Source organism: Xiphophorus maculatus, chromosome 13, assembly GCF_002775205.1.
Source record: "Xiphophorus maculatus strain JP 163 A chromosome 13, X_maculatus-5.0-male, whole genome shotgun sequence".
NCBI lineage: Eukaryota > Metazoa > Chordata > Actinopteri > Cyprinodontiformes > Poeciliidae > Xiphophorus > Xiphophorus maculatus.
This window is the reverse complement of record NC_036455.1, coordinates 16,410,540-16,436,518: the sequence shown is the minus strand read 5'-3', so window position 1 is coordinate 16,436,518 and position 25,979 is coordinate 16,410,540. Positions and strand designations below refer to the sequence as shown.

General features: G+C 39.7%; 2 protein-coding genes across 3 annotated transcripts; both read right to left on the bottom strand.

Moving 5' to 3' along the window:
• Window positions 1-813: 813 nt before the first annotated feature.
• LOC102237307 (alpha-taxilin) lies at window positions 814-7,012 on the bottom strand. 2 transcript variants are annotated; one of them, XM_023344852.1, is made up of 11 exons: window positions 6,881-7,012; window positions 6,266-6,491; window positions 5,919-6,161; window positions 5,735-5,826; window positions 4,860-5,030; window positions 3,773-3,967; window positions 3,556-3,675; window positions 3,395-3,469; window positions 2,626-2,718; window positions 2,448-2,543; window positions 814-2,004 (listed from the first exon to the last, which is right to left on the bottom strand). In XM_023344852.1, the coding sequence occupies exons 2-11, from the start codon at window positions 6,468-6,470 to the stop codon at window positions 1,711-1,713; spliced, it is 1,584 nt and encodes a 527-aa protein (XP_023200620.1). In that variant the 5' UTR covers window positions 6,471-6,491; window positions 6,881-7,012; the 3' UTR covers window positions 814-1,710. The 2 variants fall into 2 exon arrangements, with proteins under 2 accessions (XP_023200620.1, XP_023200621.1); XM_023344853.1 differs by having other exon boundaries at window positions 6,266-6,472.
• A 1,142-nt stretch (window positions 7,013-8,154) lies between these two features.
• kpna6 (karyopherin subunit alpha 6) lies at window positions 8,155-25,037 on the bottom strand. Its single transcript, XM_005812448.2, has 14 exons — window positions 24,928-25,037; window positions 22,011-22,144; window positions 21,826-21,918; window positions 21,578-21,677; window positions 19,846-19,940; window positions 19,621-19,752; window positions 19,437-19,525; window positions 19,198-19,297; window positions 18,560-18,723; window positions 18,380-18,458; window positions 17,948-18,073; window positions 15,127-15,254; window positions 14,844-15,028; window positions 8,155-13,307 (listed from the first exon to the last, which is right to left on the bottom strand). Exons 1-14 carry the CDS (start codon window positions 24,929-24,931, stop codon window positions 13,120-13,122), a joined length of 1,617 nt encoding a protein of 538 aa, XP_005812505.1. The 5' UTR covers window positions 24,932-25,037; the 3' UTR covers window positions 8,155-13,119.
• Between the last annotated feature and the right edge of the window lie 942 nt (window positions 25,038-25,979).

Below are 25,979 nucleotides of genomic sequence, written 5' to 3'. Positions count from 1 at the left end.
CCATTTGGCTCAGTCAGTGGACCTTTCAAAAGCATTAGAATGATGCGATGAATAACTGGAACCCAGGCGACGAGAGCTGCTCTACGTTAAGGGAGTAAATTGACCCCATCCCACATGAAGGCCTTCTGCTGTGAAGCATCTAGTCGAGTTTTAAAGTAAATACATACACAAATGAGCATACATTCAAGCTAAGTGCTGATCAGTTGAGACTGCCTTAGAATAAAACCAAGATGCAAGCGTTGCATAGAGGTACTTGAACATTCCCTTGATTGAAACCTGATTACAAGCTACTGCCATCATCAGAGTGTGGAACAGACAAACAGAACATACATCCAAGACGCAGTACTGACAAATTTAGTTAAATGGAGTCTGAAGTGATTTTCACATATTCTAAACGAACCTAAATAAAACTGACTGAGAGCAGATTAAATTAGGAGAGAAGAGGGGGAGAGGGCATTATAGGCATCAGAGGGGATCACTTGAAAAGATTAAGGAGTGGAAAATCTGATTTTTAATTTTAAAGGGGTTAGAGGGGGAGAAAAAAGAAATCATGTATAGTGTCACGCACAAAAAAATAAAATAAATACAAATCTATGGAGCCAGAAACAAAAGTAAAGATGTAGCAGCCAGGACAAAAGAAATAGGGGCATGAGAAAAGAGTAAACAACAACAACAACAAAAAAGGGAAAATGAAATCAAAACAAAAATGAAAAGTTTCATGAAGCTGAGAAAAAAGTGAAAATTAACAAAACCTTCAATAATGGAAAACAGGAATGTGACAAAATTGGAAAAAAGGGCGCAAGAAAAAAAACAAAGGGAACAAAAAGCAAAAGTAGTATTTAGATATTAAAAAATATGAAAATTAAATGGAAAAAATATGTAGTAAAACAAAAAAAAGGAACGTGATCAGGAAATTACAATGGAGAGTTAGGGCCATACTAATGACAGAATAAAGTCATAATATTCAAAATAAAGTCATAATAATATGACAATAAAGTTGAAATAATATGACAGTCATATTATGATTTTATTGTCATAATTTTATTTATTATTATTTTTAAATTTTCTTAATGTTGCCCTAATACTCCGTCGTAAAAAAGAAATGGGCCAGGGTAAAAAAAGAAAAGAAAATGGCAGAAAACAAAATAAAAATAAAGGAACAAAAAGTAAATGCAGCGTCCAGAACTTTCAAGAAAGAAAAGTCAAAACAAAAAATAAAAAATGTAAGTGGCCAGAAGAAAAAGAACCCCCAAAATTTCCCTTATTAATTCTATAGAACCTTCAGAATGTTCCAGCTTACAGATGTTGTGACGCACAAAAAAAAAAGTAAGTCAATGTGGAAAATGTCTTTTAGAACGAAACCCTTTCCATCACTAAGACAAAACCCCGAACACACACACAGGCTAACAATCTCTTCTCTCCAACAACCAGTTTGACTTGTGTCGACCCAAACAGCTCCATAAGCCCTGCTCTAGTCGACATGCTAACACCAGCTGCACACGTTCACACCCTAAAGTTTGAAGTGAATCACGAGGTTCTACTGTCAGAGGAACTGCTGAGTCTAGAGAGTCGACACGTCAGAGTGGAAAGACACAAGCTAACTGCCCTGTTAGAAGCTAACTGTTGTCGTTCCAGCAGAGGAGCAGCGGCTTGCAGGCTGGTGGTTTTAACATGGAGGGCGGAAGGAGGAAGCGGCGGGTGGCCCCTGCTTCATTCCAGCGCAGGAAGAGGCGGGGCGTCTGTGTCCGGCCGCGGGCCGCAGTGACAGGAAGCGGAGTCTGCGACGGGACAGCTGCTGGGTTCCGGCAGAGAGTCTGTGGGTGGCGGGGAGGGTGAGTCGGTCCCGGGGTCGGAGGCGGGGGCCCCTCCGGCGCCGCTGTCCCCATTCAGGTTCTGGACCTTCTTCCTCAGCTCGTTTCGTTCCACTTTGAGCGCCCGCCGCAGCTTGTCGAGCCGCTGGACTTTACCTTGAAGCGCCTCGAAGTCCCAGTCCCGCACGGCTTTCTGGAGACATTGACAGAAAAATATCCGTCAACCAGCCAACATCTAATGCTGTACTTTCAACTTCTGGGTCTTCATTTTCACACAGATATTTTTGGAATCTGTCAAAATCCGGATTTTCATACATGAATTTTCTTGATGTAATTAATGTCTCTGTAGCGCTGACCGTGTATTTTGGGCCACTATTGTGCTGAAAAATGATAATCAATTCAAGTCTAAGTGTCATGATGTCATACTCTGTCACAAAAAAATTCAATAAAATACAATAAAGTTTGTGTTTTTAACATGAGAGGATACATTTATGTAGATAATTTAAACTAAAAACTGAGAAAGTTCTGACAGGCAGCTTCCAGGGCATCCAGTAGAATGTCAAAACCTTCCACAAACATTATCTGAACTATTTACTGCTTTCTTTTCAATATAATTGCAGTCATAAAGAGTTGTACCTCCTCAGCCATCTCCAGCAGAGCCTTGTTGCTGCTCTCCCACCTGGAGCGGTACATCGCCGTCTCCTTCTCCAGCTTTTTGATCTTTTTAGTCATCTGTGTGTGAGACGAAAACAAAAGAGTGATGTTAGAGAATAGTGGAGATGACTCCAGTCACATCCCTGCTGAGGTTCCACACCTTTTCCATCTCTTGCTTGAAGGTGGTGAAGACTTCGTTGCTCTTAGACAAGGTGGTCTGGAACTCCTCGAACTTTTCCGTGTACAGCGACAGCTAAGAAGACACGGCAGCCATAGTTATAGAGCTGAAATCAGGGGTCGTACAGTTTTTCCACAGCAACATTTAAGCCATTTTCAAAGTCAGTTCTAAAATATGACAAAATACTTTATACACATGACTGTTTAACGAAACACTAATTTTACACAAAAAAACCTCCCAATTTTAATACCATCACCACAACATCTCTCCTCTATTAACCCTTTAACAACGTTTTTATCAGAGTTTCACTGAGAAGTAGTTGGTATGATGAGCTCAGCTGATGTGCAGTTCCACCAGGCGTTTGCTAATTACTGCTGGCTAGTCTGAAGGAGCTGAGAAGGGGGATCACAGAAGCTCAGAGAATTGGAAATGGCCGCTCTGAGGAGGAGCTGCGTCTAGGTTCACTCATACATTATGCACATATGAATGGTTGCTATGAGAGAGTAAAGGATTTCTCAACCATGCATGAAATAATCAAATCAACACTACATGTATGTTTTTGACGAGGGAATAACATTACAATATGTGAAGCTCAAAGTTGGTTTTACATGATAGTGCCTCTCGAAGAAAAACAACCAAAAAAAAGTATTGGTATCCGTACGGGTATCAGCAACACAGGCCCTGTATTTACTTGATATCTTTACTGTTTACAGCAACCAGACAAGTTGGAGGTAGAAAGTCGAGGCCAAACCTGCTGTTTGAGGTGAACCTCTTGCTGCTTCATCAACTCGCATATCCTCTGAGACTCCACGGCTTCCTTCAGCAGCTGCACATGTAAAACAAATCGTAACCGCCGAGTTCTTTCAACACCATGAACAGATGCATATTTAGTTTCTCCAAAGCGGCGCTCACAAAGTCTTTCTCCCGGTCGTGGTGTTCCTCCGACTCCTTCAGCATCTCCTGCGCCTGGTGCAGCTTGGCGTCCACCAGCTGCTGCTGCAGGTCTTTGTGCTTCACCACTTTGTCTATGTGCTGTTTGTCGGGTCACACACATACACACACAGTTCTCCGTGAATAAAAGGGCAGTTTAAAAAAGCGGAACGCAGACGTGAAGAGGAGAGCTCCTCACCTCTTCCCGCAGCTTGTACTGCTCGTAGAGCTTCTTGAGTTTCTCGGCCAGCTCGGCGTTCTCCTGCCGCAGGCTGGCGTTCCTCTCGTTGTGCTGCTCCATCTGAGTCTGGATGTCGTTCAGCGTCGCCTGGAAGTGGGACGTCACCTCCTTCCTCTTCTCCTCCTCCAGTCGGGTCCTCTGGATCCCTTCCTCCTGCGGGGGGGCGGGGGGGGGAGTCGAAATTCGTCAAATAATGAATTAAAATGAGCTTGATAAGTTCTGTCCCCGTGATTCTTTTCTTCATAATCCATTTTTGGTTTTGGTTCTGTGTGGGGTTTTTGTATTTCTGTTTTATCTATCATTTTGTTTTATTTTTGGATATTTAAAATCTCTTCCAGGTCCAGTGTTAAATGTTTTTCACAAAATTAGAGTATTGATTTTATTAGTCTATATATAAAAAGGCAAACTTACCAAAACCTCCAGCTGTCTGCGCCTACAAGGCGGAGCTAGGTCCACTCAGGCCTAGCTCCGCCTGAGTTAATGGCAACCATTAATCAGCTGAATGGTTGCCATGGAGATTAAAGGATTTCTCAAACATGCATGAAGGAATCAAAGCAGCACTCCACATATGTTTTTGATGAGGGAATAACATTAGAACATGATGTAAAGCTCAAAACAGTCGATTTTACATAACAATGCCTTTAATGTTATGTTTAAAATATCATTTTTAGGACAGATGTAGTTTTGTAAACATTTTAAAAGACACCATCACCTTAACATAGGCCTCTTAAAATGAGTTTTTCTACATTTTTATTTTAACTGTATTTCTTATTTACAAAATTGTGTTTATTATTTTATTATTATTATCTTGTTTTGTGGGACTACAGATAAAAATGAGCATTTTGCTGACATTGGAGTATTTATGACACTGTTGTGCGTTCATTAATAAGCACGCTACCATTCAAATACAATACTGCCATTATCAATATATTACTTGAAAATGGTCTCAAAACACCAATACCATCATTTATCGCAATCATTTCAGGGACAAGTTATTGTCACAGGTCTGGAATTATTCCTGCTGAGCTGATTTAAAGTTTGGCACCTTGAGCGTGCGGTTGTGTCTCTGCAGTTCCCTGCAGAGGCTCTCCAGCTTGCTGCGGGCCAGGATGGCCTTGCTGTGCTCGTTCCTCAGGTTGTCCTTCTCCTGCACCAGCTGGCTCTGCTTCTTCTGCAGCGCCCTCATCTGTTTCTGGGTGGTACGATGCTCTTCCACCTGAAAAGAGGGATTAAAAAATGTATATATTTATATATATATATATATATATTGGGTAAATTCGTGTGGCAAATGTTTAAAAATATAGATAGTATTTAATCAATTCCTCCAGGATTTTACGATTGTTTTTTTAATTTTATTTTACTTATAGTCAAAATGACTGATTTTGTGGAGCTACTTTAGAAATACTTGCTTGTCCAAGGAGGCCAGTGCCTACAAACAAGAGCGTTACTTGTCGTATGCAAACTGGTGTGATGCGATAAAGTATTTCACTAACATCGACACCTCATCCTAGTGGAAAAAAAAGTTTTATTGAAACACGTGAGGTTTTTTGAAATTGAGCGAGTTTGTTTTTGTAATTCCAATCTGCGTAACATCACGCTCAATGGGAACGCAGCTAGTACTGCCAAAGTACTGAGAAAAGGTCGTCAATGCTCTGTATACATGTAATTTCTAATACAAATATTTTTGTTCATTTTAAATATATTTGCAACAACCAAAAATAAACATTATTGAGGAAGTTTGTATATATTTTCAGGGAAAAGTTGATTTAACGTATTATAGAACAAGGCAGACAGTGAAGTCCTGTCAGTTCTCTCTGGATATACTGTATTCACTGCAGATTACATGTCTGCAAACAGAACCTGTTTATGTATATTTTTAATGTCAGGAGAGCACAGTTAAACAGTAGAGTAGTCACTCACCAGGTCGGCATACTTTTTGCAGAGGCCTGCCAGTTTTTCCTCAGGCGTGCTCAGAGTGTTCAGAGTCTGCATGAGGAGTGTGATCTCTTTGCCTGCATCACACAAACATCAATTCAATTGAAACAAAAAATATTGACAAATCAGATCAGCTGTAAGAACTTTGTTTAAGCAGTCCGTTTCCTACCGAGACCCTTCACTTTCTTCTTCTCCTGGGTCTTCTTCTGCTCCTTCTCTGCTCCGTTGACCTTGCCCTCCACTGATTTGTCGTCTTCCTTCTCTCCAGTCAACCCGTTGAGCACCGGGCTGTGTGACTGGCCGTTGAGCAAGGCACCAGCGTCGTCCCGAAGGCTCTCCCGGCAGTAGGTGCTGAGGATGTCCTCCAGCTGCCGGCTCAGCTCCTCTGCCATGTCGCACTGAGACTGGGCAACTGGACACAGCAAGGGGGGATAAAAAAAAAAAAAGAAGAAGCGTTTTTTTAGTCAACCGGTAACTATGGCAACCTTTAACAATTTCTACATTGAAATTACTGACCTTCATTCCCACCCTCGTTGGTTTGTAGAGGGGTTTTTGCGCGTGGGCTCTGTGATTCGGCCCGGTTGGGGCTGTTGCTGTCCGAGCCGTCTGTAGTCGGGTGAGCCGCAGGTGGAGCAGGAGGTGCCTCGGAGACTTCACCTGTAGGTGGAGAATCCTCACTACCAGTAATGCTGGGAGACTCTTCCGTGTCTTGTTTTTTCATGTCTAAACCAAGAAAACCAAGCTGTAACAAAAAAAACCCGCAAACTTTTGAACTACAGTCAGACTTATCGGTTAGAACATTTTGCCTCAAGGCTCAACTGCTTCGAAGCGAATAAATACAGTAAACCGTTAAAAATCTAACATTTAACTTTGTATAAACTGTTAAGCATACATATATTTTTTTAACCAAGCTAAGAAAAATGCCCAACTAGGATTATTCCTGAGTAATTCCAAGCAAGAGTTTTCAGTTTTCTTTTCAGCACAGGCTAACCCTGGTTAGCAGCTACATGAAGCTCAAACTGCAACCAGAGCAGCGTTAGCTTGAGACAGGAGCCAGAAACGTTTAAAAAACGACCACCATAAACACGGAGGGCTTTATATACGTCAACACTGTCATACACCGTTGCTTACTTGAAGACTCCAGAGAGAAACTGCTAATGTTATCTGTGAAGAACCAGGCTTCGTTAATAGCGTGAGTTTTGTTGAAAAATCGAACTTCCGGTCATAACTGTGGATTTCTGTTCTTCGTCGTACAGCAACAACGCGGTTCAAGGTTCAACGGGCTGCTTGGCGCCCTCTACAGGGTTCATTGAGTTATGCTCTAAATAATTAATGCCGTTAAAGAGGGTAAAAAAAATCCTCACTTACTCACTTGTTTATTTGAAAACAAGTTTCAGTAGTTTATGAAAATTAAATTGATAAAATCACCCCTCAATGAACAAAAACGTGTATTTAATGAAAGCAAAACTCTATAGTGAAGTACAGTGGTGTTAGTATCAAGCTGAGAGGATAGTTGTCATTAACAACGGCTAGGACAAGGTTCTTATCTTTTCACAGTACCTGTTCACAACTTTGGTTGGAAACGTTAAAGACCTGAAAAATGTTTTTAAATATAAAAGGTGAAGTTGTTACATGTTTTCAATGTTATATTTGCAGAAATAGCATACCATAAAATTTGCCCCTTTTATTGAAGAAAATGGCTTCTTGTTCTAAAGCCTTAAAATTACATATAATTAAATTGAAGTTACCTTATCAAGCCCAAAGGGAAGCAAAATGTTTTTGTAACTCAGTGTAATATCCAAGGTTCTTCAAAATGCCTGTGGGCAGGAAAGATCTCCTGTAGCAGTCTGTACTTCAGCAAAAGATCTACTTGATGAATGAAAACAATACTAATACCTGTGCCATAATGTATCCTCTGAAGAAATCCGGTAAATCTTTAACATGTGCAATGATGGGATTCCCATTACATTGCAAGAGTATTCATCAACGCACAATGGTCAACATGCATCGACCATTGTGCGTCGTTTTGTGGATTTTGACATATCCACAAAACTTCAGTGTATTTTTTTATGACTTGATCATAAAAGCAGGGTTTATCATAATTTTTACAAATAATATATATATTTTTTTTAAAAGTGAATGCTTCCAATTTTTTTTGTCATTTTTGCAGTCATCACAGCTGTAGGTATTTGGGTCATCTGACATTCCACACGTAGAAACTGAAATTTTGCAAAGTAGCTCAACAGTGAGACTAGATGGAGAGCATCTGTCGACAGGCATTTTTAGGTCTCATAACTATCAATTTGAATCAAATCTGGACGTTCACTGGGCCATTCTGATACATACATGTACTTAAATCTAACATCTTTTTCACAACTCGCACGCAAGAACAAATTACATCCATGAAAGGGTTGAAACATAACTTTATTTGTTTTGTACAGTAGTTCCTCTGAACAATGTTAAATTCAATACAGTTTCTTTACATTTCTAATATTGTTGCAGATTCCTGTATGCACTGTTTTTTTTTTATTTATTATTTATTTTTTTCTCTTCCATGTTTATGTTTGTGTATCATGTTCAGCTGAAGTGTGGTTAGGTTCTCGTCACTCATTCATACCGTCGGTAAAGTCCAGTCGAGTCACAGTATACAACATGGTTAATTTGGAGCAAAAAAAGAAAAGTACTGACCGGGGAAAAAAAAAAAAAGAGGAAAATAAATAGAGACAGAAATGAGAAGACCAGAGCAGAGGATGCATCAGGACTGTTTAGTGATGGCATACAAATAGGATTTTAGAAACGAGGAGTATTGTAAACATTTGTAGCATAGACGTCGAGCTGAGGCGTTAGATTTTCATAAAGACACCAAAAGTGTCCAGGACGGAAGACAAGTTAAGATGTGAATCTTTTTTTTTTTTTGAAGAGGTTTTTTTTTTATTATTTTAAACTCACTCCCATATTAAGTAACAAGATTTCTGATCGTGCAGCCCGACTGAAACAATCAAATATTCCAAAAATGATAGAAATCACAGAAAAGAGAAGCAGAAAGGCTTTTGGATATTCACCTCCATTTCTTCGTCTTCTTTTCTTTTTTTACTACGCTTAATTCATCCTGTTACAAGTTCTACTGAGGCTTTTTTTCTCCACTTCTCAGAAGTGATCAGAATTGTATTTGAATCCCTGTCAATGTATCAGAACATACATAGTTTAAAATTATAACACTTTAATGTAAATTGCTGCACTTTATTTTTTTTTCCTTAATATCCACATTTTAATACTCAAGGAAAAAAAAAAAACTAAACATCAAGAGTTTCCCTCTGACCTCAAGTCACATGAGATCAGGTTTGTATCTCGTCTCTGAGATTTAAATGCAGTCTTCGGAATTAGATTCAACTGAGCTTGAATTTGGGAGAAAAAAAGAAGAAGAGAGCCTTTTCTCTCAGGGAGGGACTGAAAATGCTGCGATGAGGATGACAAAACTTTGGTAAACTAACTGGCAGTGAGATTGGTGCCTGCATCAGTCTGCTATGATGGTCGGTTCTCGGTATGTATTTGCATCTAGTGCAGCTATTTTCTACTTTTCGTACAAGGACTGGGGGCCTCGGCTTGAGCTAAATGCTAAAGGCTAAACACCGGTCTCAACAGAAACAGGTGGTACAATTCCAAACAGCCGTGCAGCAGCTGAGCTACGCGCAGCGAAAACCACAAGAGTCGTAGAGAACATCCCGTCAATGGAAAAACATCCGTTTTATAGAGTCAAGTCAGTCCCCCACCCAACCACCCGCTCCCAAAACCCAACCCAGATAATTAGACATCATTGTTAAAGAATGCCACCTTAAGAAACAATGGCAAATAATGTAACTTGAAAGATAAGGAAAATAGAGCAGCAATGGTTTGCACAAAAAACATGTGCACATTCAAGTAAATAAAGATATAAAGAAATAATCTACAAGTCAAAGACAGAAACGCAGGATCCTCCAGTCTTTGTTGGTCGGATTGGCACTTTAGTGAGCAGGAGTGCATTTTGATTTTTAAGAAATATAAACTTTTTTTTCCTCTCTCTCTTTCTCTCCTTGATGCAATGATTTTTTTCTTTAATATATATATATTTATTTATATATATTGCAATTCTGGCATTATATTTGTAGGCCAAGCACAGAATTGGCCAGGAAACCAAAGACTCCCGGGTCTAAATGCTGCTCTACACTTCTGTCGGGTAGAGGTAAGATGTTGTTGATTAATTCATGATTCGACTTCTCGCGTCGACCGGGAGCACTCGTATTCTGCGGATAAAACTAGGCACAGAGTCATCTGTCAGATCATGTTTAACACATCTTGCAGAATGGTGCTTAACGTGGTAAGAGACAGATGAGAAATGCCAATCAGAGGTTTACTTTTAATTATTATGCGCACAAACGTCACAGTAATTTTGGGGTTTTAATGCCTTTGAAGGATTGCTTGTCTAGGCTGGGATGATAATACAAACAACTTGGATTCATTTTAAGTTGGAATTAAGTGTGGATTTTCTGTCCAGGCAGGTTCATAATTATACATACCCCCTCCCACCGGTATACTTCTTTAAAGAGATCTCTGAACAAGATGAAAGTCAGATGACTCGTCTGGGCAGAGATAGTCATTTTCAATGACAGATGCGAATGTTTACACTGGCTAACCAAGAAAGATGCCAGTGTTTCTTAGCTAACCAAGAATGTTCCATCTAGCTTGGATTTCCTCTTCAATCTAGATGGAATTAACTCACCTGGATGAGCAAATTCACTGCCAGGAAAACAGAAAAATTGGATAAAAAAGTGACCTTCAAATATTCTGTCAGTTATGCCAGAAGGTTGTTAATGGCGACAAAAGGCATGTAGTTTTTCTGCAGCTTGCTAAAGCTAAGTTAGCCAAGTCTAAAGGGGAGCAAAGGCAGGGAGGTATATGTATACATTTGAGCTTCCAGGTAGAATTCAGACTGCCTTGATTACACAAGTCATTTCACAACTCAAAAGCATTAAAAAGCCCCAAATTAATACAACACATCCACAGTGAATGGATGAAAACCTCCAATTGCAACTATAGATGATACAAAAATTGTTTACCACTTTGGGGTTCCAAGAAAAGTCAGAATAATCCTCAGAAGATTGTTTTATTTGGTTACTTTAAAGAAACCTGATTGTGTTCATCTTCCATACATTTGAGTGCTTCAGTAATCCACAGAACAGCAGCGGTTTCCCTTCCCCCCTCCCGACTCTGATTAGGACATATTCTTGATAGAGTCAATAGACCTACTCCCTCACACAGCGCCTGTCAGTCAAAACTCACACGAGCACACTTCTACTTCATCTACAGCGCCTCAACACTGACCAGAGACTGGCCTGAACAGAAACACAGCCAATCCCTGGTCAGCGTCAACTCAGCTAATCTCAACCATCAGAAGTCCTGTGGCTAGAAACAACGACAAGTTTCCATAGCAATAAGCAACTCTGCATTTGACCAATTCATTCAACAAAATATTTACTACAGTAGAAATGGGAGCTAAAGAAAGTTTGTGCTCAAACATGAACATTTTACTACTCCTTTTCCCCCCCTTCTTCGTAATGGAAGCTAGTTTTTGTTTCTAGTCACTCATCTGTGTTTCAGCTGGTGTTGTATGCAAGTGTGCATGAAGTGTACGCAAAGATATATTAATGCAAATACATCAAAATCCAAATATACTTCTATTTAGATACTTGAACTTTTGTTGCAGTTAGGCTTGTCACTTATCTTCAGAGCTATCTTCCAACCCTCCAGCTGTTATTAGACCCACACAGAAGCAGCAGAATTGTCCTGGCTGGGCAGAGGAAGAGGCTATTTACATGAACAAAACACCCACACGTAAGCACAACTGTCCCATGCAAAAAGTCGTTAGCGGTTGTCATCTCCATTTCTCAAAGATATAGTGATATCGAACGCCAGAGGCTATTAATCAACTCTACCACTAAAGAAAACACCACCGTGGTCACTAGACTATCACTATTCACACCACCTAAAGTTATCGTGTTAGAGTCCAGCTTCTTCTTTGAGCCCTGCGTGTTGTTTTACAAGGTACGTTTCGCCTCTCCGTACCAACAGGTTGCACTTGGCGAGGAACCCTCCGTGGCTGCAGGTAGGGTGGTAGAATACCATGCAGAGACCCCCCACCATAGGGCCCGACTGCCAAACAGGAACCCATTTACACTGCAGGGGACCGGGAGGTGAGGTTCAGTTGAACCACTAAACTATGAAATTTTCTCTACTGCAGAAGGTTTTTCCACCTTCTTTTTAAATACAGCCAGACAGAAAAAGAAGTTCAGTTTGCTGCCAGCGCAGCAGGCTCTGCTCCACCTTGACGCCCCCTGAACTATGCCTTGTTTAATAGATCACTTCATAATTCAAATGTTATTAACACAGCAAACAATGAATATAAGGATATTTAAATATCCCGCCCTCGAAAACAAAAGAAAAAAAAGTGGATTTTTTTTTCATGGTTAAAATAAAAAAACTCTTAATCTTCACCAAAATCCCAATCACAGTCCTTCCTAGTTTCAATTTATTCTGTTACATCTCAACTATTCCCTCCCCACTACAACGTAAAAGTCGTTTCGTCGCTTGGGCGGCAGGTTTAGGCCAGCCCTAAGCCTAACAATTAGGGTATTTCTTTATAGAAAAGAAAACAAAAAAAGACTTTTCATTTACAGAAAAAGAAAAACACCTTTAAAGGAGAAGATAAATAAGGGTTAGAGGTAAATAATAAAAGCTAAAAAGGGAGGAGGAACAAAAAAAAAAGGTACGCCTATGTTGCATTGCACAAAATCAAACTGATGTCACAAACTGGACGCCCCCCGTTTGTGGACTGCGAGGGGATGCATGGGTAATCCAGAAAACAGGAATGTCCCACTGGTGAAGAAATTTCGATAAAGATCCTAACTGGTTGCTGCTGGCGACCGGAGCTAAGAGCTACCAAACGGCAGGAAGAAGTCCTTGTGCACGTTTCGAACCGCTTCGGGTTTTCAGGTGATCAGTTCCCCCCAACTTGGTTATTAGTTTGTAAGAAATGCTCCCAGTGGCCGGGAAAAGAAAAGAAAACAACAACAACAAAAACAAAAACACGTCTGCCCTGTGAGCCATTTGTCCAACTGGTGGAAAAGCATGGTTGGAGAGGGCAGTTTTAGGGCTTAAGAGGGCGACAGTTTAAGCTTTCCTCCAAAGGGCGGGCTTGTGTGTGTGTATGTGTGCTTGGAGAGATCAGGCGAGAGAGCACAGTGGCATGACTCAGGCATCATGGGGCCTTCCACAAAATGGGGGTGGAGGGTGAGTATACAGATGGGACAGTGGGTGAGTGGTGTACTTAAGAAATCTTAGAGCTGGAAGCCCTCCATTGGAGCTTCTTGCTGAGGGAATAGGAACTGCTGGTTGGCCTGGTCCACCTGAGGAGCTAGACTGCTGTCTTCATCCTCCACACCGAAGTAGCGCTCGATCAGGTCAAACGCCTTCTGGTAGATCTCCTGGTTGTCGTGGCTCTGGAGGAACTCAATTTTGTCTAGTCCTGTAAATAAATAAAATAAATACAAGGTGATTTTATTTAGTACATTTTCAGCAACTAGGCAATTCAAAGTGCCTAGTTGCTGACAAAATGTCTCAGCAACTAGTGTAGTCCTCTGGATCTTTTTGTTCTAACTAATAGGTTTGATTCCTGTTCTGGGTTGACTGTCTAAAGTAATAAGTAAATGTAAATATAGACAAATAATAATAGTGAAAAGCAGAAACTTTGCATATAGTAGGAATTATGCTAATTCTTAATTGGCTGAGATTTTAACTTAAAAATAAATTTTAAAAAAATTCATGAAATCTTACAGATAAATTGAGAAATTGTCTGCTTTTAAATATTGGGCAATTTTACAAAAGATCAACTCTGAGCAGGCAGAAAGATCTGACCATTCACAGATCTGATCTGTGAATGGATCATTCAGGACTTCCAACAACATTTTTAAGTGTTCACACGGCAACATTTTTATGTCAATTTCTGTCCTGATTTTCTCCTTCCGACAATCTAAACTGCATTTCCTCAGGTCAATTTAATGTGTTTCTGGAGGAAATCACACCCTAATTTCCAGATCACAAGACACCAGCTAGTGCTCTATAAACAAGACTCTCAAAATAGTATAGAGATTAGAAAAATCACCTTATTTTCCGCACTATAAGGCGCACCACATTATAAGGCACACCTTCAATGAATGGCCTATTTTAAAACTTTTTTCATATATAAGGCGCACCGCATTATAAGGCGCATAGAATAGACGCTACAGTAGAGGCTGGGGTTACGTTATGCATCCATTAGATGGAGCTGCGCTAAAGGGAATGTCAACAAAATAGTCAGGTCAGTCAAACGCAGGTCATCTTTTTGCTTCCTCCACTTCCGCACCATTGATTCGTTCATGTTAAATTCTCTCGCTGCTGCTCTATTCCCATGTTCTACTGCGTGACTGATCGCCTTGAGCTTAAACTCTGCGTCGTAAGCGTGTCTCTTAATAGGAGCCATTTTGGGGTCTTTACACAAAAACACAAATGGAAATGAAACGGCACGCTTCGCGCAGTCATATATCCCAGCGTGCACCGCGCGCTTCTTCTTCTACGGGGGAAAATGAAGTCGGCAGCTGCTTACCATAGTTGCCAGACCTGTTGTCACTCAATATTGGTCCATATATAAGGCGCACCGGATTATAAAGCGCAATGTCGGCTTTTGAGAAAATTGAAGGTTTTTAGGTGCACCTTATAGTGCGGAAAATACGGTATTTAAATCTGAAGCATTTACTCAGACAACAGCAGGATCTATAAATTCAGTCTACGGTTGCTTCTACAGGTTAATGTCTTATTGGTAATTGTCTATAAAAAGTAAGTGGAATATCTCTTAACTTTAGTCTGAAATCACTGTCTTACTGAAGCCAGTTGCTCTTTAATAACATGCCGGCAGACATTATGACATTCAGAGTTAAAAAAAAAAAGTAGCCATTAGCGAATGTCAGAATGCATAATAAACCTCCATTGTAAAGATTCTGTGTGTTCGTATGAGTGAGCGGCGTACCGTAGGCTTCTTCGATGAGGCTGCAGTAGGGATTGACGCCGGTGCCGTTGTTCTCCTGCTTGGCCTCCTGCTCGCCCAGCCTCAAGATGTTTTCCAGCCCGTTAAGCGCCACCTGAACAATCTTGGAGTCCATTACGGTGAGGAGGTCACACAGGGGCTTGATGCAGCCCAGGTTCACCAGATACCTGAATACAAACACAAATGGTTCATATGTTAACATAGAGCAAGAATCCGATTACAGGGGAAACGGATGCAGGCGTCTCTACGTCAAACTAAAATGCACCTGATCTGCTCTGGTGTTCCTCCAGATGTAGCGTTGGTGATGGCCCATGCTGCTTCTTTTCTGGTTCTGAACTCCGCTTTTTGCAAAATTTCAATCAGGACTGGAAAGATGTTGGCATCAATCACCGTCTGGAGAGAAACAGAAAATGAGAGCATTGTTATGAGGGATGGAGCAGGAGCTGCAGCGTCTCGGACCAAACACACTTTTTACAGCGATTGTTTTTTTCTTGAAGTGATTTGTCCACAATATGATTGAGTAATATGAGAATATCTGAGATTAATATATTAAATATTCATGGAGGCATCGTATTACTGCTGTAACAGTAACAGTGATTTCCTTCACAGTGAATAAAACAGACCTCTCAATCACTGTGAGCTGGAGCATAATGTGCTTGGAATGAAACGCTGCATTACAGTTTATCTGGATAATAAACCCTTTTACATCATAATAATAATAATAATGACAGTGATAATCCGGAAGGGTTTGCATGATTCAAAGAAGAAAAAATGGGGGAAAAACACCAAGCAGCAAACTTCAAGCTTCAGAAAAGTTTTTACACCTGTTAAACTTTTTACCATTTGCTCATGTCCCAATCACATATTTCTATATACAGTATTTAGGGAGATTTTATGTGATTATTAACTCAAAATTGGGTATAATTATGAAGTAAAAAAACCAAAAACATGGTGTTTTCAGAATTATTTTCTAACCTTCCTCGGAGGGAAAGCTCAGCATTGTGCTGCCAACACAATCTTGCACACTGAGGGTTGTTTTGTTCAGTATGAATTATATTAGTTTCCCACCACACAACTCTTTTTGCATGTAGAAAAATTTCTATTTCTATATTCTCCCATGTTTACAATTAGAAGACTGATTAGAGAGCCAAATACCAAAACTTCACACATTTTCCAGATTTTCTTTTTGTAAGAATAAAATAAAATTTAAAAAACCAAGTATTTTCCTTCCACTTCACATATTTGCACTACTCTGCGTTGTGTCTAAATAAAGCACATTTAAATCCATTATGGTTTTAATTCCAATTACGTGCAAAAGTAAAAGGACAAAAACACAAAAACTTATTTCAAACTAAACCAAGTATTTTTGGTTCAGTTTCTACTACAAATATCTTTATACACTTGACATAAGACAAAAGTAACTCACAGGTAACTTAAGCAATAGCTTGATTTAAATATCTTAACACTGATTTAAAAAAGGAAGCATTAGATCCACTGGCAGATTGTTTCACCTATAGCAAGACAGTTTTATCATACAAGTAATAATCTCCCACTGGATCTGGTACTTTTTCCATCATTATTAAGAAATTATTTACTTAAAACAAGCCTCTACGCATTTCTGAAAAATTACTTGTAAATTAGTTTTGTCTTATTTCAAGAGTACCAAGATACTTTCAGTAGAAACTACACAAACATACCTAGTAGGATTTTGTCTTTTTGCAGTGAAGGCACTTGATGTGCAGAAACACATAACTCCTACCTGTAATTCTGAAAAACAGCTTTTCAAACAGTAATGTTGGTTACATACACACAACTTTTTCAATCTAATTTTTATTAACAGTTTTAAAAATGTTGGGGGGAAACCTTCCATCAAGACCGCAGCATCAAATTAACTCAATCTAAGAGACAACAGGTGTTTTCTCTCAGCACGTTTCTGCGTCAGTAATGTGTAGGGCTGTTAACAAATATTTTAGCAATCAAGTAATCTATCGATTATTCTTACAATTAATTGAGTAATCGGATGATAAAAAAAAGATAAAATAAAATATTGGTAAATCTGGCATAACACCAGTGTTACTATCGAATATCAATATCAGTCCAATTTTTCATATTTGAGCTTCTCTAACAATAACTTTTCTGTAGTTTAGAAAACCAACCTGTAACAATAATAGCTCACTTTCTAAGTTAACCTGAAGGAAAGTTATACGAAGATCTAAAATTATATTCAATTCAATAATAAAGAGGCAGGATCACAAATACGCTTATAAAAATGTCTATACTCCAGCTTTTGGTTTATGTATTTATCTTCAGTCAGTTTAATAGATGAACTCTCACCTTGCCCCTTACCTGTCACGCTTTGGGTTTGAGAATACAGGAAATGTCTCTGGAGTGGGGAGGGCTTGGTGTGCTGGGGGCAAGCGAACGTAAGAGGGGAGTGGAGGGGAGGAAATAGACCAGACCAGGGGACAGACAAACGACCGGTAGACCAGGGGACGAAAGTAAGAACGGGGGAGCAATACTGGAAACTCATCTACCAGCTATGTACCACCACGATGATTTCTGCCATCCGTTTGTTCAGACCGGGTGACAAAATATTTATTGTGTGGTTTGTCCGTAAAGCTACATTTACACTGTAAGCATCAACTACTCAGCCGCCCGCCGTGTTCAGTCTATCTGCTCACCTGCATAAATACTCCTGCAGCGCTCTTCCCGCCATTCGCTCTGAACCAGCAGCTCCCGGAGGAGAAAGGCTGCCGTACTCCAGGCATCGCACCAGTCATTTTAAGGATGTCTATTGGTCCCCCAAAGACCCGGGCATGATTATTAATCAATAAAATCCCCACGGGCCGAACTTGTAAATTGGAAGTTATGCTGCTAACACTTAGCTTTTGTCAACAACTCAGAGGCGGAAGTCAGAGCTCTGCGCTAAGCAAGTAATGTCCCGGCTGGAACATGGTGCGCTAAATAATAAAGACATAAATTAACGAAGCTTCGAGGCAGGTACATTTTCCTAGAGGAATTTTAATAAACGAGGTACTCGAATCATTCAAGGAATCGTTTCAGCCCTAGTAATGTGTAAAGGTTACCTGTATTTGTGCTCGGTTTCCAGCTGTGATGTTGGAGATGGTCCAACAGGCTTCCTTACGAATCGACTCTTTAGGACTGCTGAGGAGGTGCAGCAGGCAAGGTAAAGCTGAGCAGTTCAACACCACCTAAACACAACAAATAACCAGACGAGTACATGTGGGTTATTGACCTCGTTAAGACCTCCTGGCTCTGATTGGCTGGTTTTGTATTTCTTCAGACAGCAACATTAGCTCAAGGAGGAGGTGGAGATCGATCTTTCCACAGATAATCTCTCATATTACAGTCACAAAATAGTGACTTTTAAAGAGTATGTAAAAATTTATTTTTTTAAATAAAAGTTACATATTAGAGCCTTAAAGTAAATTAATCATTAACACTACAAGTAAAACTCCATATTAATGTATTTCTCTGAGCTGATTTCTGAAACAAACCTGTGTCTGAATGTCGTCTCCAGTGACGATGTTTCCGACGGCTCTCAGAGCAGGAGAGGCCACCTTGTAGTCTGTGTGCCTGCAGAGAGGAGCGATAAGTAACAGCGATCATCAGGACCATGTTTTCACAGCTGCGACTTAAGCGTGACGGAACGGGTACGGCGAGAACCCCAAACGTACATGAGCAGCTCCACCAGCCTCCTGCAGACGCCTGAGTCGATGACAGCCTGGATCTTGTCGTTGGGGCCGTCGGAGAGGTAGGAAAGAGCCCAGCAGGCGTCTGCCAGCAAGTCTGGGTCGCTGCTGAATAAGAGCCTGGACAGCACGGGCAGACAGGGGGACACCTGGACAGGACGAGTTTACGGTTGAGATTATCATTAGGGGCAAATCTAACGGGAGACTGAACTTTTTACTGACGCAGCAAAAGATTATTTTAAATCTCTTCTAAAGTTTCTGGACACTGAGATCAAGCCTGAAGGAACGGCAAACAGACCGGCTTAAAGCAACAGAACTGGAGGACGACATGTGGCTACTTTTGAAAACAAGTAACTGTTTGCCAACTAATTTTCAATGTCAAATAAAAAACTACTTCAACCACAAATTTTAGGATTACTCGGGAAGATTTTAAAGCACTTTGGACATTTGAGGAACTTTTACAGAATTGGGTTTGATAATCTATATGTACCACAAATAATCAAACAGCACAATGTTATAGTCGGCTCCCAATTCTGGGTCATTTCATTGCTTCTTCGGCCAAAGGACTGAGATCAACTCCATTTCAAAATTCAGCAACAAGTGTGTTTATGTGGAAGTGTCACCTTTTCAAAAGCAGGTGGAGGATTTTTGCCTCTGCAGAGGTTAGACAGAGCCCATACTGCATTCCTAGTCATCGTCAGTCTAGTAGATTTGGTCAAAAGCCTGAGGGAAAAAAAAACAAAACACAAACTCAGACGATAACATCATGACAGAAATATGTCTCAGGCAGAGACTTGTTTGGGCTTGGTCACGATGTAATAACACTGTAAAAAAACAACAACAAAAAAATGTAAGAACTTACAACAGCAGCGGTGTTAGGATGTTGCAGTTCAGCACATAATCCCTGCATACCGCGCTGTCCCCGGCGATATTACCCAATGCCCACACAGCCTGGAGAACACACACAAACACGAGGGCCGCTTTATCTCACCGGGCAGCAAAACAACAACATCCTGCCTTAGAGCTGAAGCTGAAAAATGTGTTACTTGTTCTTGGACGTCCTCAAAGTCTGAGTTGAGGAGTTCGATGAAGATGGGCACGGCTCCGGCCTCGATGACCGTCTTCGTCTGCTGGGATGTTCCCGACGCGATGTTGGTCAGGGCCCAGGCAGCTTCGAACTGCAGCGGCACAAACAAAAAAAACAAAACTATTGTGGTACAGATCAAGCTCTTCATTTAAAATCTTAACATTTAGAGTTTTAATGAGCATACCTGTAGTGTGCAGTTGGTGCTCTTCTGCAGAAACTCCACAAACCGCTCCACAACACCGGCTGTGTTTATGACCTCATCGATCGGTGGGTTGGGCTCTGAAAATAAATATTAAAGTCAAAAATAATTATTAGAACTAAAGCAATAATTATTAGTTCCTTTTTCATTTTTTTTTATAGTTCCATGGTACATAAACATGCAAGATGTTGTAACTGCAGTTCAAAAGCCATGACGCTACGCAGCATCAGCTGGTGGTCTCTATTTGGAAACAGAACAAGCGTTTACATTTAGTCATCGGTTATTTGGAGATCTATGAGTAAAAATGCCTTAAAACATACTTTAATGTATGTACAGAAAAGAAATACTGTATTAAATCACAATGACTAGTAAAAAGAAACGGCAGCACACATCAGATCAGAGCATTGTGACAGTGACCGGCTGCATTTTTAATCACAGAAAATATGGAGCACAATCTTTCAATATGTCAGTCAACAAGGATTTTATACATTTCTTTACTATATTTTACACAACTTGCATGTTTTTTTTCCCTTCATGACACATTTTTTAAACTTAATTATGGTGCTTACATTTACCCGTTTTGACATTCATAATATTTGTAATGTAAACTTAATTTGGTAAAAACAGCTCAACTTGAACTTTAAATTTTAGCCTTTTGTGTAACTCAAAGGCAGCATGACTTAAAGAGCTGACCATAATATTTATTCCACTGTAAGCAGATAGATTAGGATTTCTGAAGTATTATAACTGCAGTTCAGATTAGTTGATTCCAGTCCCAAGGCTGCGGCTGGTTTGGGAAACGCCACACGTATTATAAAACGACTGCAATTAAAAATACAGGAACAGTTTATGTGAACATCAATTTATGAACTTTTCAACTGTTTTCACATTGGCATTGTGCTGCTGTCATATGGTTCCAAGTCAAAAATATTTCAAAGTGACAACAGTTCTCCAGTTCACCAGAGGAGTTTTTAAAGGGGCAGTATCATGTCAAATCAACTTTTTGAGCTTCACGTCATGTTATATTATTAGTATTCCCCTCATCATTGGATTGTTGCTTTGAGTCTTTCATGCATGTTCGAGAAATCCCTTAATCTCCCATGGCAATCATTCAGCTGTGCAAAACACCTGAATGGACCTAGTGTCCAGCTCCAGACTAGTCAAAATCAACTAGCAAACACCTGGTGGAACTGAACTTCTGCTGAGCTCATTACAGGAGCTACTGCTCAGTGAATGCTGGTAAAAATGTTAAAGGGTTAATAGAGGAGCCATGTTATGACTTCCTGAAGGCGGAGTTGGAGATTTTAAAGAGACAAAGGCCCAATTTCAAGGCATTAAATTACATTGTCAAATTTATTTTAAGTCATATTTAATAATATTTTTATAACAACTGAAGATAACAGTTACTTGACTGACATATAAAATGGCGCTATGTGTCTGAAAGACACCTAATACTGCCCCTTTAAGAGGGAAGAGGCCTGCTTTGGTCTTGGTTCCACTAGAACGTGCCACATGCTGGAGGTGAGGACCAACTAATCTGAATTTTTATACTTAGTGAGGTCAAGAAAGTTACATACATCAGGTAAGAGTCACTGTTTACAACTTTTTACCAGAATCTCACTTCAATAGTCCTGAACTGTCTGCTTTATTCGTGGTTCCATGCCAAGACGCAATATATTTCTGCTTGTACCACAAACACACAACGTTCTGCACAAACCTTTGGAAAGTAGTTTTCTGAACTTTTGTGTTGTGGCAAGCTGAAGCTCTGGGTCTTCTGAAAAAAGCATGTCCACCATGTCTCTGGTGATGACTCCCTCCTAGACGTGAACGAGCACAAACACTCTGAGTGGCTGAGGCCCTCAGCACCGAAATCACTTCTAACATCAAAAACCAAATTGAACATTTTATGAAAAGCCTCAAATTGTTTCCGCTACTCAAGAATCATTAGGAAAATGAGTCACTCACTGTTGCTGGAGAGTTGAGGTACGAGTCCACCAGCGGACTCTCGAACATGACCTCCTCCTCGTTGAGAACGTCCACATTTCTCCTCTTGAAAAGCTGCAAACAACCACAGAGTCACAGAATCATCCTGCTGAAGAAAGGTTTAAACCAAGAAACAAAAACAATCAAATCTGACGAGGGAGACACACCTGCTGTTCTCGTTTTTGTTTCCTGAGTTGGATGCCCTCCTCTTCCCTCCTGCGCCTCATCTCCTCTGGATTCAGTGCTTTGTTCTTGTAGCGGTTCATCCTGTAGTTGTCCTTGGCCGGACTGGCTGACGGTTCTGACGGCCCGGAGAAACACAGACATGAGGTCAAGAAGCAAGCCGGGAACTAGTATTGTATCGTTCATCATTTAATGTGATAAGTTTATTGTGACAAGAATTTCGGTTTATCCTTGTCACAATAAACTCCAATTAATGATGTTAAAAAAAATCAACTGTCTTTGTTATCTGGTTTGATAGTTTTACTATTTCCTCCAGCATTTGCTCAAAAGCGTCAATAAATATAAATACATTTGGTTAGTTTAGTTATACAAATCACACCTCTTTATGTCACTGTTGTCCTAGAGAAGATCATTACATATGGGCAGCATTTGTGTTTTTAAACACGCAGTTACAGTCACATAGTTACCTAAAATAAATGTAAGAAATGGTTCTTATAATAATAATGCTCACTTTTATTGCCATCACAATAGTACCTCAAAATATTGTAATAAAAGTCCACTGAAAAACTACTAAGGAAAATAGATTTTTTTTTTCCACAAAATTTTTTTTTCTTTTGGTCTTGTCTTTTTTATTTGACTAGTATTCGGAACGTACCCAGACTCTACAGATATGTATCCTCTGTTTGTTTACTCGTTTACTGAGCCCAATCTCAAAATCTTTGGTTTACTTTTCTTCCTATTATTCCTGCTGTCTGTAACTTGCCTATAATACTTGAATGCAATGCAGTTTAAAAGAAGAGGAAAAAAAACGCGTAAGGAAGTATGAGTAAACATGAGAGATTAAGTATGACTTCGTCTCTCCCGCTCAGGTTTCTAATATTAGAAAGAGACTGGTCGGAAAGTCTTGCATAAATTAGCTTAGAAAGAAAACAAAAAAACTAGTTAAAAATACATACATGAACATAAGCTGCTCCTAGCAGAGAGGAATTAAATTTTTTATTTAATAAATTTTTGACAAACTTGCCAAAAAAGTCTCAAAAAGACCCGTCTCCCCGGCTACCAGCAGGGTGTCCTAAGGTTAAATATTCCAACAAGCTCTGGAAATTGAGGTCACGTTTTGTCCAAGCAGCCTTGTAAAGGTGTGTAATGTGGGAAGCAGATGGTGGAGCCGCTGGGATTGACAAACACCAGTAACAGCTGGTTGCTCTCTTTTTTTGTGTGTCTTTTTTCTACGAAAAAGGTAGCTGGATTATATTCTTTGTGACAACTGCTTGGCCCGTTTGGCCATTTGGGCAAGGTGGAACAAAAATAGCCCAGCTGGGAGTTGCTTGTCTGCACTGGAAATTCCCCGAGACCCCCACTGGCAAACAGGGACCCCACTGGGCAGAAAAGGGGAGGGGAACTGTTGCGCGTTTGTTGACTGGGCTTGCTTATAGCATCATCTAGCTAAACCGAGAAGGAAATGACGACCAAGAAGCTAGCAAAATCTCTGAAATAAATCAGAAGACGTACACATTGCAACAGAAAAGTTGACTCTTACGCAGAGTGCTGTAACTTTCTGGACTCAAATTTCCAGTTTCAGCTCTATAAATTCTTTTTTATGCAAGTATACATATAAGTTATAAATTAATATGAATGTCTCCTGTGCATTCATAGCTGAGCTGGAAGGCTTTAAATAGAGAATAAAAAAACATGAAGGGGATGGAACGGAAATTCGACAACTGGATAAATGGAAGGATGGCAAAGTGAAGGACAAAGAAAAATAAAAATGTCTGAAAATACTAATATTACTTATTCTAATACTTTTCAGATTGTGCGGGAATCCTCAGGAATTTTATAATTTGGCATTTTAGTGATGATATCATCAAATATTTATGTTAGATTACAATTGAAACACATCACGATAGTGTCTTCAGATTACATTTAAACACCGACAAACTGAACCAGGCAGTTTTATCACCCTTATTAAGCATTTACCAGAAATTGTGCAATGAGGTAAAAACACAAGCCGACGTTAGCTCTACCCTCCGACGTCTAGCCTTACAAAATACAACACAAAAATACGCTGCTGGCATATTTTTGTGGGTTTAAATGAGATTATCAGTCTGAAGACGACTGAAAACCTTCCAGAAAGCACACGGTCTTATTATAACCCGACCCCCAATGTTGTGTAACTGTGCGGGGTCTCTGGAAAGAGGCTGAATGACAGAACTAAGGCACAGAAGCTAGCACACATGCTAACACAAATTTATACCTTATTGTCCGAACTGCTGTACTTCGCCAATTTATTTAAGAACGACGAGACATTTGGTGACTCCTGCTTAGTTAGCGCGGTGCATTCACGGGTTAAATAGCGTGTTTAAGTTGTAGATAACAGACTAAACAAATACATGTAAATAACTTGATAACGTGGTTCTCGAAGCTTGCTTGTACATAAAAATGGGAAAAGCGGGACTCAGAAAACGTAGCTACAAAATTGGCGATAAGAAGTAAATATCTTCACGAAAATGGTAAGACCTTTGGTTAAAAACTACGTGGGTCATTGTAATGGTAAAGCGCGGTGCTAAAGTTGTTAGCACCTAGCCAAGTTTTCTCAAGTTAGCTTCTCAAGTTAGCACTCCCTTTCGTCGTTGTTTAAATGAAACGTTTACAACTTGACTAATACCTCTGAACAAGTTTGAAAGTGTCACGGAGCCGATAAATGGTCGTTCATTTAACCCCAGGTTAAAACGCCATAAACAATTTCCAACTGCGTGCATACGCTACATTATTAGCTACAACAGCTAACGTGTTAGCTAAGTAGCTACACTAAAGTCACAGAATTATTTTCTAATTATTACCGTCGACTACAAAGAAAACACTTCAGTCACCTGAACACTTTTAGATATAAAGACGACTTACCCATTATTGTGTTTATGTTTTAAGTATAGTAAGCCGTGAAGATGTATACCAAGTTCAAATCCTTTTCCCCACTGCTAGCTTTCCAGAATTTGCTCCAGTAAGCAATATGTCCGCCGGAGACGGAAACATTAAAATATAGAGCGACTTCCTGCCACCAGAGGTCGCCCCAGTACCACAAACATTTGTTTGTCTCCAAAGTATGGTAACTGTAAATGTAACCATCAAGTGACAAGTTTAAATTATAATTTCTTTAGTGAAATAGGCGGTTTGGTTGTCAGAAACACAATACACTAACATTACATTGTGGTTATAAAATAAATAAATAACGTCAATTAGATCTCAATCCTTTTATGTGTTACAAATACATTTGCAGTACAGCTCATTTAACAATGCACTAAAATAAATGACCAAAATCAAGGTAATTAAAATAAAAAAATAAACAACATTTCTGAAGCAGATGATTTTTGTTAGGAAGTAGATACATTAATGGACAGAGAGACAGATACTTTCACAATGAGAACTGGAATATAGTCAGGAAATAGAAACACTTCCTCAAACAATAATTTCGTTTTCATACCTATCTAGAGCTGTATACGTAAATAAAATTAATAGACATTTCCAAACTTTTCTGAACTGCACGGGAACTCTGATGTTCCACACATTTTTTGTCATCTCCGGTCATCTCTTTTGTCAACATCTGGAGTTGTCAGAACCAGGAAACAGCTCTTTGAGGTACAGTTGTTCAGCAAAAACATACTTACCATAAAAAAAACATGCATTGGAAAAAGCAAGGGTTACCATTAGGTGTAGCTGTTGAAATTAACCACCATGCAGACGTTTCATTTAGTAGGATGAACTGTCAGAACAACGGTGTTCTTTAAGGCGTTTCATAGCATTCTGGTGACATCAAAACAATTTGGAGTCTCTAATTACTCTGAAATAGCTTTAGACAAGCAGAAATTGACAAGCTGTTTGCTAAATGTGTCCAACGTCTTGATGCAATATACAAATAACCATATTGGATATGTGGGGCCATACACTCCCCAATGTTT

Bases quoted from the DNA above. Each gene is read 5' to 3' on its own strand.
- kpna6 (XM_005812448.2), bottom strand. The intron at 19,298-19,436 runs GTAAGTTCTTAC...TTTTTCCCTCAG, and splicing joins ATCCTAACACCGCTGCTGTT to GCTTTTGACCAAATCTACTA. The intron at 15,255-17,947 runs GTAACCTTTACA...GTTTCTCTCCAG, and splicing joins GAAACCGAGCACAAATACAG to ACGGTGATTGATGCCAACAT.
- LOC102237307 (XM_023344852.1), bottom strand. From the start codon at position 6,470: ATGAAAAAACAAGACACGGAAGAGTCTCCCAGCATTACTGGTAGTGAG. The intron at 5,827-5,918 runs GTAGGAAACGGA...TGTGTGATGCAG, and splicing joins GAAGAAAGTGAAGGGTCTCG to GCAAAGAGATCACACTCCTC. The intron at 2,719-3,394 runs GTTTGGCCTCGA...GTGTCTTCTTAG, and splicing joins AGGTTCACCTCAAACAGCAG to CTGTCGCTGTACACGGAAAA.